The 13,801-nt window shown below is 39.9% G+C and overlaps 2 protein-coding genes across 10 annotated transcripts in view; one reads left to right on the forward strand and one right to left on the reverse strand.

Moving 5' to 3' along the window:
* Positions 1-300: 300 nt before the first annotated feature.
* Positions 301-8,774, forward strand: mep1a.1 (meprin A, alpha (PABA peptide hydrolase), tandem duplicate 1). The gene is made up of 14 exons (XM_023952919.2): positions 301-507; positions 581-605; positions 680-724; positions 799-839; positions 963-1,038; positions 3,657-3,774; positions 3,892-4,067; positions 4,653-4,874; positions 5,010-5,156; positions 5,267-5,482; positions 6,310-6,774; positions 8,030-8,203; positions 8,284-8,359; positions 8,431-8,774. Exons 1-13 carry the CDS (start codon positions 454-456, stop codon positions 8,331-8,333), a joined length of 1,809 nt encoding a protein of 602 aa, XP_023808687.1. The 5' UTR covers positions 301-453; the 3' UTR covers positions 8,334-8,359; positions 8,431-8,774.
* A 606-nt stretch (positions 8,775-9,380) lies between these two features.
* The window catches only part of LOC101157827 (pleckstrin homology domain-containing family G member 3), a 33,591-nt gene continuing 29,170 nt past the window's right edge, over positions 9,381-13,801 (reverse strand). For all 9 annotated transcript variants that reach the window (XM_078942662.1, XM_078942661.1, XM_078942660.1 and 6 more), the window contains 2 exons: positions 12,154-13,573; positions 9,381-11,326 (listed from right to left, as the gene is read on the reverse strand). In XM_078942662.1, coding sequence (XP_078798788.1) covers positions 10,518-11,326; positions 12,154-13,573 — 2,229 coding nt within the window. In that variant the 3' untranslated portion in view covers positions 9,381-10,517. The remainder of the gene's footprint in view (positions 11,327-12,153; positions 13,574-13,801) is intronic.

Here is a 13,801-nt window from a genome sequence, read left to right on the forward strand (position 1 = left end):
CGTGGTGCGTTAATGACACCTCGAAAATTAGAATTTAACCCTTGATTTGAGATACTTCATCCTCCAAATGATTAAGTGGTTAATAAAACAACTTAAAATAATATATTTTTTGCAACAGTAAAATGTGAGATAATTTCCAAGCGTTCATTCAAATGTTTACTGACTATATGTTCAGTCACACAGATATTTACTGATTACAACTAAAATTTCAATAAAATAACAAAGGCAGAGTATATTTGGGTCTACATTGCACAGTTAATCATTGAGTAAAAATACTGCAGTGTCAGAAGCCACTGCATCACATGTAAAAAAAAACTCTGCCAATTAGTAACAGTTTTATGTCAAAGTCCTTTTGTTGCTCTTTGGAGGCACCATAAACTGGATATGTTTGTTAAAGTCTTAACACTACAAGCACATTCGGTTCAAAAGCAACAGAATTAACTCCATGACACAATGGGGAAGGTGCTCATTTTGTTTGGACTTGTCTTTTTCACCACATCATATGCTGTAAGTATAATTAATGCACAAAAATAGTGAATATTTATGGAATAAAGTTGATGCAGTGGCTTTTTTTGTGCAGATACCAGTTTCCTTGGAAGTACATGGTATGCAACTAAAAATTATATATTTTGACCAATTATTTACGAAAAGTGGTAAAACACTAATGTTTTTCTCACAGAGGTGTATGAAAACAGTGAAGATGTGAATCCTCTCCTTAACGAGGGTAAGATAAGAAACTCGACTCTTTGGAAATCTGCTCCAGCTGATAAGAAATAAATATAGATATTTACATTTCAGGTTCAGATGCCAACCTAATTGAGGGTGACATTTTACTTCCTGTAAGTTCTAACTTTTATAATACATTTTCTTTCATTGGCAGCTGCCTTCCTCTTAAGTGGCTATGCTGCTTTTAAAAATATTTTACATTAACCTGACTTAAATAAAAACTCTTCATGCCATAGAAAGAAAGGAATGCTCTAATTAATGAACGGTACAGATGGCAGTTTCCCATCCCCTACATCCTTGGAGATGATTTAGGTGAGTTTTTTTATTTTTTATTAAAAAGTCTTGACCAGAGCTATTTTGATGTTATATTCATTGGTGAGAAATAGGTGCAGCTATAGATGCAGAATGTCTTATAGTTAAAATGTTTTTTAATTAATGCAGGATAGTTTAATCTAATGACATAAATGGAAATTACGTAAAGAGTTTTGTAGCTTTATTTTAACGTCGCAACTTGATTCTCAAGTTTTGCTGTTAACAGCTATGGTTTATAGCAGTGGGGATTAAACTAAACCATCAGGACTTGAGCAAGCTTGCATTTTCCAGATTAAATTATACACCAAAAGCAATTTTAGAATACGCTTTTTTGGTTTATAAAATAGTTTAATATTCATAAATACAGTTTTTGACTTTGAAAAAAGTCATACCTTCAATGAGAAATATTCTCAAATATGTTGAAATGCATCTGCAAACTCACACTGATTTCTGCCCAGAGTAGACAGCACAACAATATTTTATTTCCTTAAAGCACCCTGCACTCTTACTGAAATCTATTTTCATATTAACATCAGTTCTGAAAGAAAAGAGTGAAAATCTACAAATACATTTTAAGATTTTAATTTGTTACCTTTCCACAGACAGAGGAAGCCAGCGTAAATCTCTGTTAAAACAGAGCTTCCTTTATTCATTATTAATAGCTTTCCTTAATGCAAACATCTTATGGTGGTGGATGATTCGCTGTGGCAACCTATGAAGGGAGTAGCTGAAAATAAAATGAGAAACACTTCCTGGCGGTGGTGCTATCATGCTGTGGGGATGCTCACAACTTATTTCACAATTTAGCATAAAGTTCAAAAATTTTTAGAAATTAACGGTACGTCAGTAGTACTGTTCATAGTGATGTACAAAATCAAACACAAATGTAGTTTTTTTTTTTTTACTTTTTATTTTTAAATACTATTAAATAAAGAAGATACTGCTTTCATACAGAGCATGAAAATATGATCAACAGCTGTTTTTTTTTTGTGGTGACGTTGTCAGTTTTATTTTTGTATTTACTATCCAGCCCAACTTTTAGTCAACCTTTGGGTCCAAATGAAGGCAAAACACACCTCAAGAATATTGAATATTGATTTGTTCCCATTTACTTAAGATGACAATTTTCCACACAAAATCCAAGGTGAGAAGTATTACATTAAGATATTGAAATTATGAAGAAAACGGCAAATAATGATAACCTTTCAGTACATCCCTTCAGGATTTGCCACAGTTAATCAGCTTCACACAGTTGGTTTGGCAAAGATTTCTGACATGATCCTGTATTTCATCCAGGCTGCAAAGGCTGTAAAACTCCTCATTACACACTTTATACACTTTTCTCAGATATACAGGAACATTTTCACACATTTCTCTCTTGTCTAGACTCTCAAAGTTCAAATTTTCATAGAAAAATCTGTTCAGTATTGTAGAAGAAAAACAAAGACCTGATTATGATCAAAGATTTATGTAACTATGGCAAACTGGACAGATTCTGTACATGTCAAGTTTATTATTATATATATATACGTGTATATTGTTATTATGTCAAGGGGTTTATTATTACAGCAAAAAGTGCTGCCGAGCAGGGAAACAAAACAAAAACTCACTGTGTGCTAACTGTGGTGGCCGTGGTGCAGCGGTAGGGCGGTCGACCCATGATCGTAATATTGCAGGTTCAAATCCCGCCTTGCACGCCTTGTGTCGAAGTGTCCTTGGGCAAGACACTGAATCCCGCCTTGCCTCCTTGGTGGGAGGTTGGCGCCAGTGTTCGGCAGTGGAGTCGCCATCAGTGTGTGAATGTGTGTGTGCATGGGTGAATGGGACTGTGACTGTAAAGCGCTTTGGGCCTTCGTAAGAAGGTAGAGAGCGCTATATAAGTATACGCCATTTACCATTTAACAGTAGACGGACATGGAAATGACAGCCAGGGAAGAGACGGTATAGACCAGCACAAGAGGAAGGCAGAGACAAAACTTAAATACAAACTGCACTGACAAGACACAGGTGAACATGATCAGGAGAGATTGGAACCAGGGAAGTAAAATTCAAAACCATGGCACAACAGGAAACCTTTCAAAATAAAACAGGAAACAGAACTCAAACATGACAACAAACATGAAACAGAAAGGAAGCAAAAACTAAGCCAAAAAATACAAAACAAACCATAACAGTATAGAGTCACGGCAAGGAAGAAATTGATTGACAATGCTCTACAGCCAATCAGGATGCAGAACCAATGTGCTGTAAAAAAGGAAAAAGGATGCAAAACTGCATAAAAAAAAGAAAGACTGCAAAAGGTAAACCAGAATATAACGAGGGATCTTTGTATACTGAAAGCTAAACCAAAACAATCATAAACAAAGTTCTAATCCAAACCAAGAACAAGATTGGCAGAGTTCACACACCTTTTAAAGAAAAATATCAGAACAAGATGTTTGTTTGCATTCAGAGAGTCCTTTAGTCGTTCCAGGGTTTACTTGCAAGTGTAGGTCTTCATGTGGGCCAAAAGTCCGTCAATTACACATTAACTATAGTTAATACTCTTGACCAGCTGTGACAGGACTGAAAGCCAAAAAATAATTGGAAGGAAAAACTTTCCGACTTTGTCTCCTCAGATCTGAATGCCAAAGGCTGTGTCCACCAGGCATTTGAAGTGTATCGTCTCAAGTCTTGTGTCGACTTCAAGCCGTACGAGGGAGAAAAGTCCTACATCAAGTTTGAGAAACAAGGAGGGTGAGACACTGTTGTAATCACCACAAAAAATGAAATAAATCTGCCTTTTACTTGGATCCAAGGCTATCCAACCCTGGGCTCTACCATCTTCATTTCTTACCATTTCTTCTGTCACAGATGCTTCTCCAGCGTTGGCAAACAGAGTGACGGTCAGATTCTATCTTTGGGACCAGGCTGTGACCACAAGGCTGTGATTGAGCATGAGCTTCTTCATGCCCTTGGATTTTATCATGAGCAGTCCCGCACAGACAGGGATGACTATGTGAACATCTGGCTTGATCAGGTGAAACCTGGTATGTGTAGGAACTGCACCAAGTATGAGAGAAGGATGATAGGCCTTAAGGACTGGCATCCCTCTGGTTTTTCAGGAACCACCTGTTCCTGAATATATGAGTTAGTCAACAGGGTGCCACATGGCAGGTTACATGAAAAACATGTAGGACTGTAAACCTTGATGGCATGGAGTTTGACACCAGCTAATTAGAGATCCAAAACATCAAGATGTATAAGGTGGAAAAATTGACATTGGAACCATGCGGATAGTATCGTCAGTCATGGTAGATGTCTTGAATATTTCAGATATACAAAAATGATTTGGCGATGGTTTGCAAATTGTGTATCACCTGACACTAGTAGGCAATCAACATGCAGGAGAATTTTTGCAAAAAATTGTTTAAAAACCATTTTTTAAAATCCAATTCAAAATGTATCAGGACCTGTTGAAGCTGTATAATACTTCAGTAATAGATAGATATAGATATTGAATGATGTGTTTTTACAATCAATCTGGGTTAGAAAAGTGTAGAAATCTTAAAAAATTGGTTGTTTTTTTAATGTTTTTGTGAAAAGCTAAACTAAATGGATCAAATTCCTCGCAGGACTTGAGCACAACTTCAACGCATACAACGACGACTTCATCACCGATCAAAACACGGCGTACGACTACGAGTCTGTCATGCATTATCGGCCCTTCTCCTTTAACAAGAATGAATCCATACCCACCATCACCACCAAAATCCCAGAGTTTTACTACATCATCGGCCAATACCTAGACTTCAGCGAGAAGGACACCCTCAGGCTCAATCGCATGTACAACTGCTGTATGTGATCAGAGTTCTATATATATATATATATATATATATATATATATATATATATATATATATATATATATATATTATTTTTTTAAGTTTTGGTTCCATGAATGTCTACTAAAGTTTAAACTTTATCCCCAGCTGGGCCGCTGACCCTGCTGGATCAGTGTGCATTTGAGTACGCTAGCATCTGTGGGATGATCCAAGCCTCCACTGACGATGTTGACTGGGTTCATACCAAGAGCACTGCGGATGCAGAAGACCACACACTCCTGGGAAGGTGCAGAGGTCAGACCTCTAAGATGCCACTCACACACCTTTTAAAGTAAAATATCAGAACAAGATGTATTAAAGGAATTTTGCATCACAGTCGATTCTTTTTATGTGTTGTTTTACAGATGCTGGGTACTTCATGTACTTGAACACCAGGATCGGAAACCCGCAGGACTCAGCTCTGTTGGAATCCAGAACCCTCTATCCAAAGAGGAAGATTCAGTGCCTGCAATTTTTCTATAAAATGACTGGGAATGTCCAGGACAAGCTGGTGATATGGGTCAAGATGGATGATGGGACAGGCGTTGTTCGCAGCATGAGGAAAATACACACTTTTCAGGGTATTTAGAAGTAATGAGTACAGACGCTACAACAGTAACAGTCACATGCTTTTGCAAGTGCTGAGATGCTATAAGCGAAATTAAAATCCGATTGTTGTCAATTATTCTATGCTTGTAGTTCACATTTTATTTTTTAAACACAGTAGCCTATGCAGGGCAATTTTCTTTCATTTGCACATCTACTGTTGCGTTGTATTTTTTAAAGTTACAATAGTTTTTTTCCCTAATCAAAACAGAAAAATAATATCATTTTTTTTGTAGAAAACCTGTTTTTATCAGCTAAGCTCAATGCAAGTTTGTTCTGGGAGGCACACAGGTGTCTGTAGCGATATATTTTATGTGGAATGGTCATTCGCTGTGTAACAGAAATCCTAATATTCCACTTTATGCAAAGTAATTTTGGATAGTGGCTGCATAGCTTAATTGGTTAATGGCAGGACTGGCACATGGAAAAATAGTTCACTTCTCAGGGGGCGCGATAAATGTCATCTAGTGTGATTCCTTGACCCTTCCCACGATTGCATAACTAAAGGGGCCCAAATCTGGGTCCCCCTGTCTGTGCCAGCATCTGGATAAAATACAGGGTTGTGTCTGGAGTGGCATTGGCATAATAATCCAACAAATAACCCGTGGATATCATTGACAGCTGATTTGCTGTGGAGAGCCCTGATAAGCTGAGCAACACGTTTCAGATAGTGTCACATGCAACTTAAAAAAACACAACAGCTTTATACTGACATCCATTTACGCTGGAAACATTTATACAATGTAATAGTTTCAAGATTTTGTCACTGAAATATGCTTTGTTGAATTTTTTGTCTACCCAGCGGATTCTGATCACACGTGGAAAATTGCCCACGTCCAAATGGAAATGGAAGTTAAATTCCGATACGCCTTCCAAGCCGTGCGCGGCGACCCCTCTGCATCCTCCGGAGGCATTTACATCGACGACATCAGCCTGACTGAGACACGGTGTCCCAGTGCTGTGTGGACCATCCACAACTTCTCTAAGATCATGGAAACGGCGGACAACAACACGGTTCTCAACAGCCCTCGTTTCTACAGCCCCGAAGGTTATGCGTACGGCGTCCGTGTCAAACCACTGTCAGAGTACAGTGACTTCACAGGGAACTACACAGGACTGTACTTTCACCTGGCAAGTGGGGAGAATGACCTCATTCTGCAGTGGCCAGCAATCAACAGACAGGCTACCTTGGTGGTGATGGACCAAGATCCTAACATCTTGCTGAGGATGTCCTCTGCTCGTAGTCTTACTACTGATATGTCTAAAGGTAAGCACTGTTGCCTTGAGACATTAGAGACAGGAAGTCCAATGAACATGAAATACAACCACGTTTTAACTCAACTTGTGTTGGTATTTAGGTTCTTTCATTTAAATTAGGGAATGAAGATTTGACAACATTGCAAGACCCTACAGGTGTTCAACGAAAACAGTTATTTTAACAGTTAGAATGTCCGTGTTGTATTCATTGTATAAAGATCTATGAAACGTCAAGGCAGACCGTTGGTATCAAGTGTGGTCCCATCAAAGTAATGTCTTAACTGGAGCTCCAATTGGCACAACTTGAATTACTTGACAGATATTGTTAGAGCCACAAAACTCACAAAACAATGACGTAAAAAGAAAAAACAACAAACCAGGACATCTGCTGCTGTGTGTTGTGAGACTCGATCTAGATATCTACATTTTTAAAATTGTTTAACAATCTGAAAAATCGCGTATTTTATTCATGGTCCTTTTCTAAAAACAAAATTAGTTTTTAAACTAGATTTTAATCATGGTTTGGAACATCAACTACAGTTGAGAAAGTTTTAGTACCATTTTTCAGAATTCCACTTTTGGAAACAAACTCCACCTGGACTGTTGGTTTGGGAGGCTTATGGGATCACTTCTCAGTGGTTTTTGTTGTAGAGGAAACAAGCATAGTGGCTATACACCAGTGTTTACTGGGACAGGGCTTTTGGTCAAATTAAAGTCCCACTCTGATCGTCTTTTGAACTATTGTAAAAGTATTCCCAGTAGTCTTTTAATTGAGTATACGCTTTTTAGCCAAAATAAAAAAACCTGCTGTGATTTCTAGCTTCCGTAGAGTAGCACTAGTTTAACAGAAATTCACGTCTGAGTTGTGGGCGGGGCTGTTGGCACGGAACAATCCTGCCCCCTCTTCCCTCCATGCTGCTGAGAACTTAAGAGAAGGGAGCCTGTGGCCCGTCCAGCGTATTGTCTATGTCACAAATGCAATCTTTTTTAAACTGTGTTTTTTTCTGCTCCGGATTCACCAGTATTTGAACAAAGAAATAGTTAGAAATGCAGTTTTAAGCTTAATTTTCTTTAATATCTGTCCTCCATCATGAGATAAATGCAACAAGAACATAATACCAAAACACCAAAAATAGAATTTACATCCGAGTTAGTCTTTGAGGATTTTGTTTCTGATAGTTTTCAGCAATACAATTGCAGGTTGTTGGTCATTTACACGATGGCTTCGCTTGTCAGCCATGATTCTTTTTGTTGTTTGTTTGTAGCTTCAGATGGAAACTATCGCTGGGACAATCCATCCAAGGTGGGGACGTACGACTCCTCCTGTGATTGCTACAGAGGTGAATCCTGGGGATGGAGGAACTTTATCAAGCACTTCGACCTCAGGAGGCGCAACTACCTCAAGAACGATGACCTTATTATCTTCATTGACTTTGAGGGTTAGTCTTCTTTCTACCTTTAAGTTCTTCTGCAGGCAAAGAAGGAAGAATTACTGGAGGGGGCTTTTCTTTGTCCACAGATTTAACATCACTCATCCACACGGAAGTCCCCGTAAAGCCAAATGAATAGACAGCAGATTGTAACAGGATGAAGAGGTAATACTTTAGAATAGACACAATTTCACATGTAATGGTAAATAATCCAGGTAAATGTTTTTGTTTTTCAGTCAAAAAACCTGGACGGCGCGTTTGCATTGAGAGTTGGTGCAAGAATCTGTGAAAATGCCACATGGGATGAAGAATAATCAGTTAGAATCATGTAAATGATAAATATGTAAAAGTTTGTTAATCTAAAATTATTCCGCTTTTAAACTTTTACCTTCTGTTGTTTTAATTGATCAATATTAGAACAAATAGGAATTATTTTCTGTAACCGGATTTGATTTTTTGAGAACAATTTAAAACATTTTCTAATGTAGTTATTAGTGCACAGCAATATTTTGCAAGTTTCATGGGCTTGTAAGCATTATAATAAACGCAATAAGCATTGTAATAAACGTGATCAAAACTAGTCGCTTACGTGTTACATATTAAACAAATGATTTGGATTTATTTTCCCTTAATCAGAATTTGGTATGGCAATAAAGAATATTGCAATCTGGTTCTAAAACCAGGAATTTGAATAGCTTTGATTCAGTAGGCATAAAGAAACCCACAAAATTGCTTTTCTAATCTGTAATCTTCCAATCTGTCTGGTGTAAATACTGGGAAAACACCTGGAGAGTCATGGCCTTTCTTTTTTGTGTTTGTGTATAATTTTGGGTTAGTACTAAATCAACCAACTCTGCTGTGTGCTTTATCGCCGCCCTGTGGGCTGCTGAGTATACAACAATCTGACATTTTCTGACATCATAGCTTCAGAATGTCGCTCCAGAAGAAATGCTGTGAATTAAAGTCAAAAGCAGAAAAATCCCAATGGGTCTTTAAAAATACTTAAGAACACAACTGGTCACAAAAATGTAACACACAATTTCAAGTATGTTAACATTTCTTTTGCATCCAAAGCTAAATTTTATTTGATCAAACTGTAAACATCTCAATGTGTCAGGTGCACTTTTTTCAAAAAAAGAAAAAAAGAATTGTAATTTGCTGATTAAGAAACGTAAACACATATTGCTCATTTTCATCCATTGATTATTTCTTTTTATTTGTGTAGTCGACATGATCAGACACATTCACATATGTACAGTATACATTCAGTCTACAGTGTTGAGACACACTCACTTGTTTCTATTTACAAGATGCAATAAATATAAAGAAGGGCACAAGAGTCAGTCGGAGGACGTGCAGAAGAAGCAAATTGTTCAAACCTGCCTCCTGGCTAGAAGGGAATGAAACCATCAACCTTGAGCATGGAAAGCAAAACCGACAGAATGTTAAATAACCTCAAGTTTAAATAAACCTTTGAATTATAAAAAGGCACAACATCAAAAAGTATTAAACTGAAAGTAAAATAGCATTTTAATGCTGTTTTGAACATAAAACCGCCATATATATATAGATATATATATATCTATATATATATCTATATATATATGAAATTTAATTCTGTGAGTGTGTCCACAACCACAGGGGTTTAAAAAAACAAACATATTCTGACATGTAGGCAGGAACAAATATACATCCTAACCGCTAATAGTCATTACTTGTTCAAAGAATAAAAAAAATATATCACGTGAGCTCTGAAAGGTTTTTTCTTCCACGATTCACCTAACGGTACACATCAATTTTAGCTCTTCATTAAATCCATTTTTACTCAAGAATGTGGCTTTAAAAGTAGTTTAAGTCACATAGGGGAGTATAGGGAACAGCGAATTCCAGCTTTCTTTCACAGAGAGAAAATCTCAAAAGGTTGACGCTAATTAAATATTCAAGCAGGCGGTACCAATAAAAAAAAAAGGTGCTTTTTATTCAGTTTTCTGCTTTTGCTCAACAATTAATCTTGTTGAAAGATTCACTAAGTGGTAATGCAAAGAAAGTGAAGTTATGACAAGGCGTTTTAATATTTATATCACTACATGTCATCATCCATCTACAAAATAAAAACAAACTCTCCTTTAGAGGTTTGAGAATGAAGGTTTTGGGTTTTGTGCTATTTTTTGTGCTATTTTTGTGAGACCACGCACCATTTTCTGTCTAAAAATATAAATCTCTCATGAAATGACTGACATCGTCTCCATCAGTTCCTAAAAATCTATCTGTGGAAAATGTTGTTTGGTTAGCTATGAGTTAAAATGTTGGTCTTTTTGGGCTCTCAGCTGCGGTTCTGGAACTTTTCTCTCAGATTCTTCACCATGCTCTGCTGGCCGCTCTGTCCGGAGCTCTGCCTGGTTTTCTGGGATTCCGCCTGTTTGGTCAATGCCGCTGGCATCTTGTCCGGTTCTTGAGATCTCGCCGGCTCGGTTTTTGCTTTTGTCTCCTCTCTGTGTTTATAGTCGTCGGACTCTTGATAGGCCCGGCAGCGGTCGATTACTGCCATGATGGAGATCTTCTCTCTGCTGGTTGGTGAACGGATCTGAACGTAGCCACCATCGTCTTCCTCTTTAGGTTGGTTAGTTTCTTCTGGCTCTGGAAGCTTCTCCACGACAATGATTTTGTGGTTGGGGTCACCTGTTCGTGGTGCCTCAGCTGCAATGTAGTAACCACTGTGGTCACCATTAGCAGCCTTCTCCTGGAGCCTCTGCAGCTCCGTCATTTGGTCTTTGCTGAGTCGAGGATCGAGAGAATTGGCTCTGTGGAGCCGTTTGTTGGGTTCATACTGGCCAGCTTCGAAACTAGCCTGGTGTTTGGGGTCCTCGACGCCGATGACGTCACTGAGGAGGCTGTTGGAGTACCTTCTCATACTTCTGTCGAACATCTGCTCCCCCACTGAGCCACTCCGGCTTACAGAACCCTTTAAGGAGTCACCATGGTTGGAGTACTTGGAGCGGAGTTCACAGACGTCGGGCCAGCTGAATCCCTCAGTGGAGGGAGATGGGCTGAGGGGGCTACGGGAGGACACCCGGCTCTGTGAGATGCCCCTGGAGCTGCCGGTAGATCCCACATCAGGACACAGGACCTGGTCTTTTAGGGTCAAAAAGCAGACATGTGCAGTGGGTGTTAAGAATAAGTAGCAAAGTCAAATTAGGCAAAACACACAAAACCTTTTCTGGGTTCAAAAGGTCTTAAAGATATTAAAACACAGATTTCTCTTTTTGATCTTATCTGAGGTTCAACTTAGTAATCTAATATGGAGCCCCAAATTGTTCATAATTAAAAAAATTAATATGACCCAATATGCTCAACCAATATATCTCTCATAAATATATAAAAATATCATGAAATTGTGAAAAACCTGCACATAGATTTTGGGGCTCCATAGTCTTGTGGCAGTGTTTCTGCTCTGTGATTGGAAAGTCACAGGTCCAAATCATACCAAAGACTCTAAAAATGGCACCCAACGGCCAAATAAGGGGTTGGATTGGGGAAAAGTAAACCCATCAAATGGTTCCCGTGTGCGGCTGTGTCTGCAGCTCCCTGCTTCGCCAGGGGATGGGTCAAATGCAGAGAACAAATTTGATAAGCCTGTAACCTTTTAACACAGGAGATTCGCCAGTGACACCTAAATAACACACCGTCTTTGACATGGACTTTTTGACATGGAGAAAAACGGCTTTTCATATCGGCTTACCGCAGTTAAGTCACACATACTAACGTAAAGTGTTACATAATGACATAACCGCTTTTCTTGGCTTCAGAATCTGCTGGACTTAGGTTGATTTAAGAGTTACGGTAGTCAAAAGAATGTAAGCACTGGAGCTAAAGCTCTTATGGTAAAGGGTTAAATTTAAAATAGAAATCCTGTATGACAAAATGAGAATAATCAAAGCTGATCATCAGATATTCAGTACCTGAACTCTCCTCCTCCACCACACGGGCTAAGCTCGTCTTGCGGATGAGGTTGCTCTGACTCTGTTGTTGGACTTCAGGTTGGGTGGATTTGATTTTCTGGCTGTATCGTCGGGCCAGCTGGAGGACTTTACTCTGCGCTTTGTCCGTTTCCTCTGTCTGCTCTGAGTTCTCGCTGGGTTGGGTCCTATCTTCCTCCGCCCTCAGCTTTCCGACTCGAGGAACTGTGGCCCTGAGGTGCACCGCCTCTTCTCCAAAAACTTTCAGGGTCTTCTTCAGGCTGCTGGAGCGGTTTACCCCTAGTGTTTTGGAGAAAGAAGGACTTGCAGAGTCTACTTCAGCGGGTGGGAGGTCAGACGAGTTTCTGGTTTTGGTTAGGTTACAGCTGCGGATGCTGTTCTCTCTGGAGGCTTTTAAAGCTTCTTTAGGTTGATCACAGGCTCCGGCTTCAGTTTGAGATTTGCAGATCTGTTGTTCCATCTCCTTCCAGACTTGAATTATTTGAGATGAAGGTCTGAACTCTTCTTCTTCAGTCAGATTATCATGCGACCTGGACCTGGAATGTTCCCCAGAGTCTGTGCTTAGCTGTTCGGATCTTAAAGAATCCAAAGAGTGACAGGAAACCATACGGGTCCGAGGCTGTTCAGGGAAAGTAGTGGTCGAGTCTGCTGACAGACCATCAAGAGAGTTGGATGAAGTTGAAGTTGGGACTCCTTCTTCATTTGGGACACTGTTAAAGCGGCTGACGGAGCTCCGGACCAGTCCAGACGGGATGTACGTCAGGCTCTCCCTGCGGCGCAGGCTAAAAGTGGAGTCCTGGCTTCCAGCACTTTCGTAGTAGTTCTTGATTTTCCCGATGAGAAGCTGGTCGTGTTTGGACAGAGTGGAGTCCCTCCTCCTGCGGATACTTCGGTCTAAATCGAAGACTTTGTCTTCTCGAGGAGACATCAGAGTCAAATCTGTCCCACTGACTGTTTCTGCAGTATCCGAGGAGATGCTGTTGAGTCGTGGAAGCTGGTCTGCGGACTCAGTGGCGAGGCTCAGGCAGCTGGCGGCCCTGCTGGGTAACCGGGGAGAGGGACAGCCAATGGAGCGGGTCTCGTCCTGAACCTGGTTGCCTCGCTTAATGCTACTGGTGAAATGCTGAGCAATGGCACTGGCCTTGTCCAGGACAGAGGATGGGAGTATACTAGGGGACATGTGCTCATCTGCTTCTTCCTCTTCATCTTCAGAGGACTCCCCGCTGCTCAGGGTCTTGGAGTCGGAATCGGGTGTGGCAGGTTTCGCTTCTTCCTCTTTCACAGCTTCTGGCTTTGGAGGTGACTGCGAGTTCCTGGGGGGATCCAGATTGGGGTGCGGCTTTTCCTCAGAGTTTACCGTCTGTTCAAGTGTCTTTTCCTGAGGCAATGTATCTGCAGGGCTCTAGAAAGGCAAAATAAAGGAAAGTAAGTATTGGGTGCGAGTACTGACTGTGCTAAGTGGCCAAGATGTAGAGAGTCTGCCCTGTGAAAGTAAGATTCCAGGTGTGAATCCACAGTCAGGTTGTACAGGCTTAAGATTTAATGTAGTGCTATCAGACTACCACATTGTAGTATGTGTAGCGCCACGTTGATAGATCATTGAAGACCCACTCCAATTATCTATTCATCT

This window comes from Oryzias latipes, chromosome 24, assembly GCF_053564925.1.
Source record: "Oryzias latipes strain Hd-rR chromosome 24, Olatipes_Hd-rR_3.1".
Taxonomy (NCBI): domain Eukaryota; kingdom Metazoa; phylum Chordata; class Actinopteri; order Beloniformes; family Adrianichthyidae; genus Oryzias; species Oryzias latipes.

What these genes read in the sequence shown, in the direction of transcription:
- mep1a.1 (XM_023952919.2), top strand. Translation starts at nt 454, where the DNA reads ATGGGGAAGGTGCTCATTTTGTTTGGACTTGTCTTTTTCACCACATCA. An exon ending in TTTTCACCACATCATATGCT is followed by an intron (nt 508 to 580) that starts GTAAGTATAATT and finishes TTTTTTGTGCAG; the next exon opens with ATACCAGTTTCCTTGGAAGT. An exon ending in ACTCCTGGGAAGGTGCAGAG is followed by an intron (nt 5,157 to 5,266) that starts GTCAGACCTCTA and finishes GTTGTTTTACAG; the next exon opens with ATGCTGGGTACTTCATGTAC.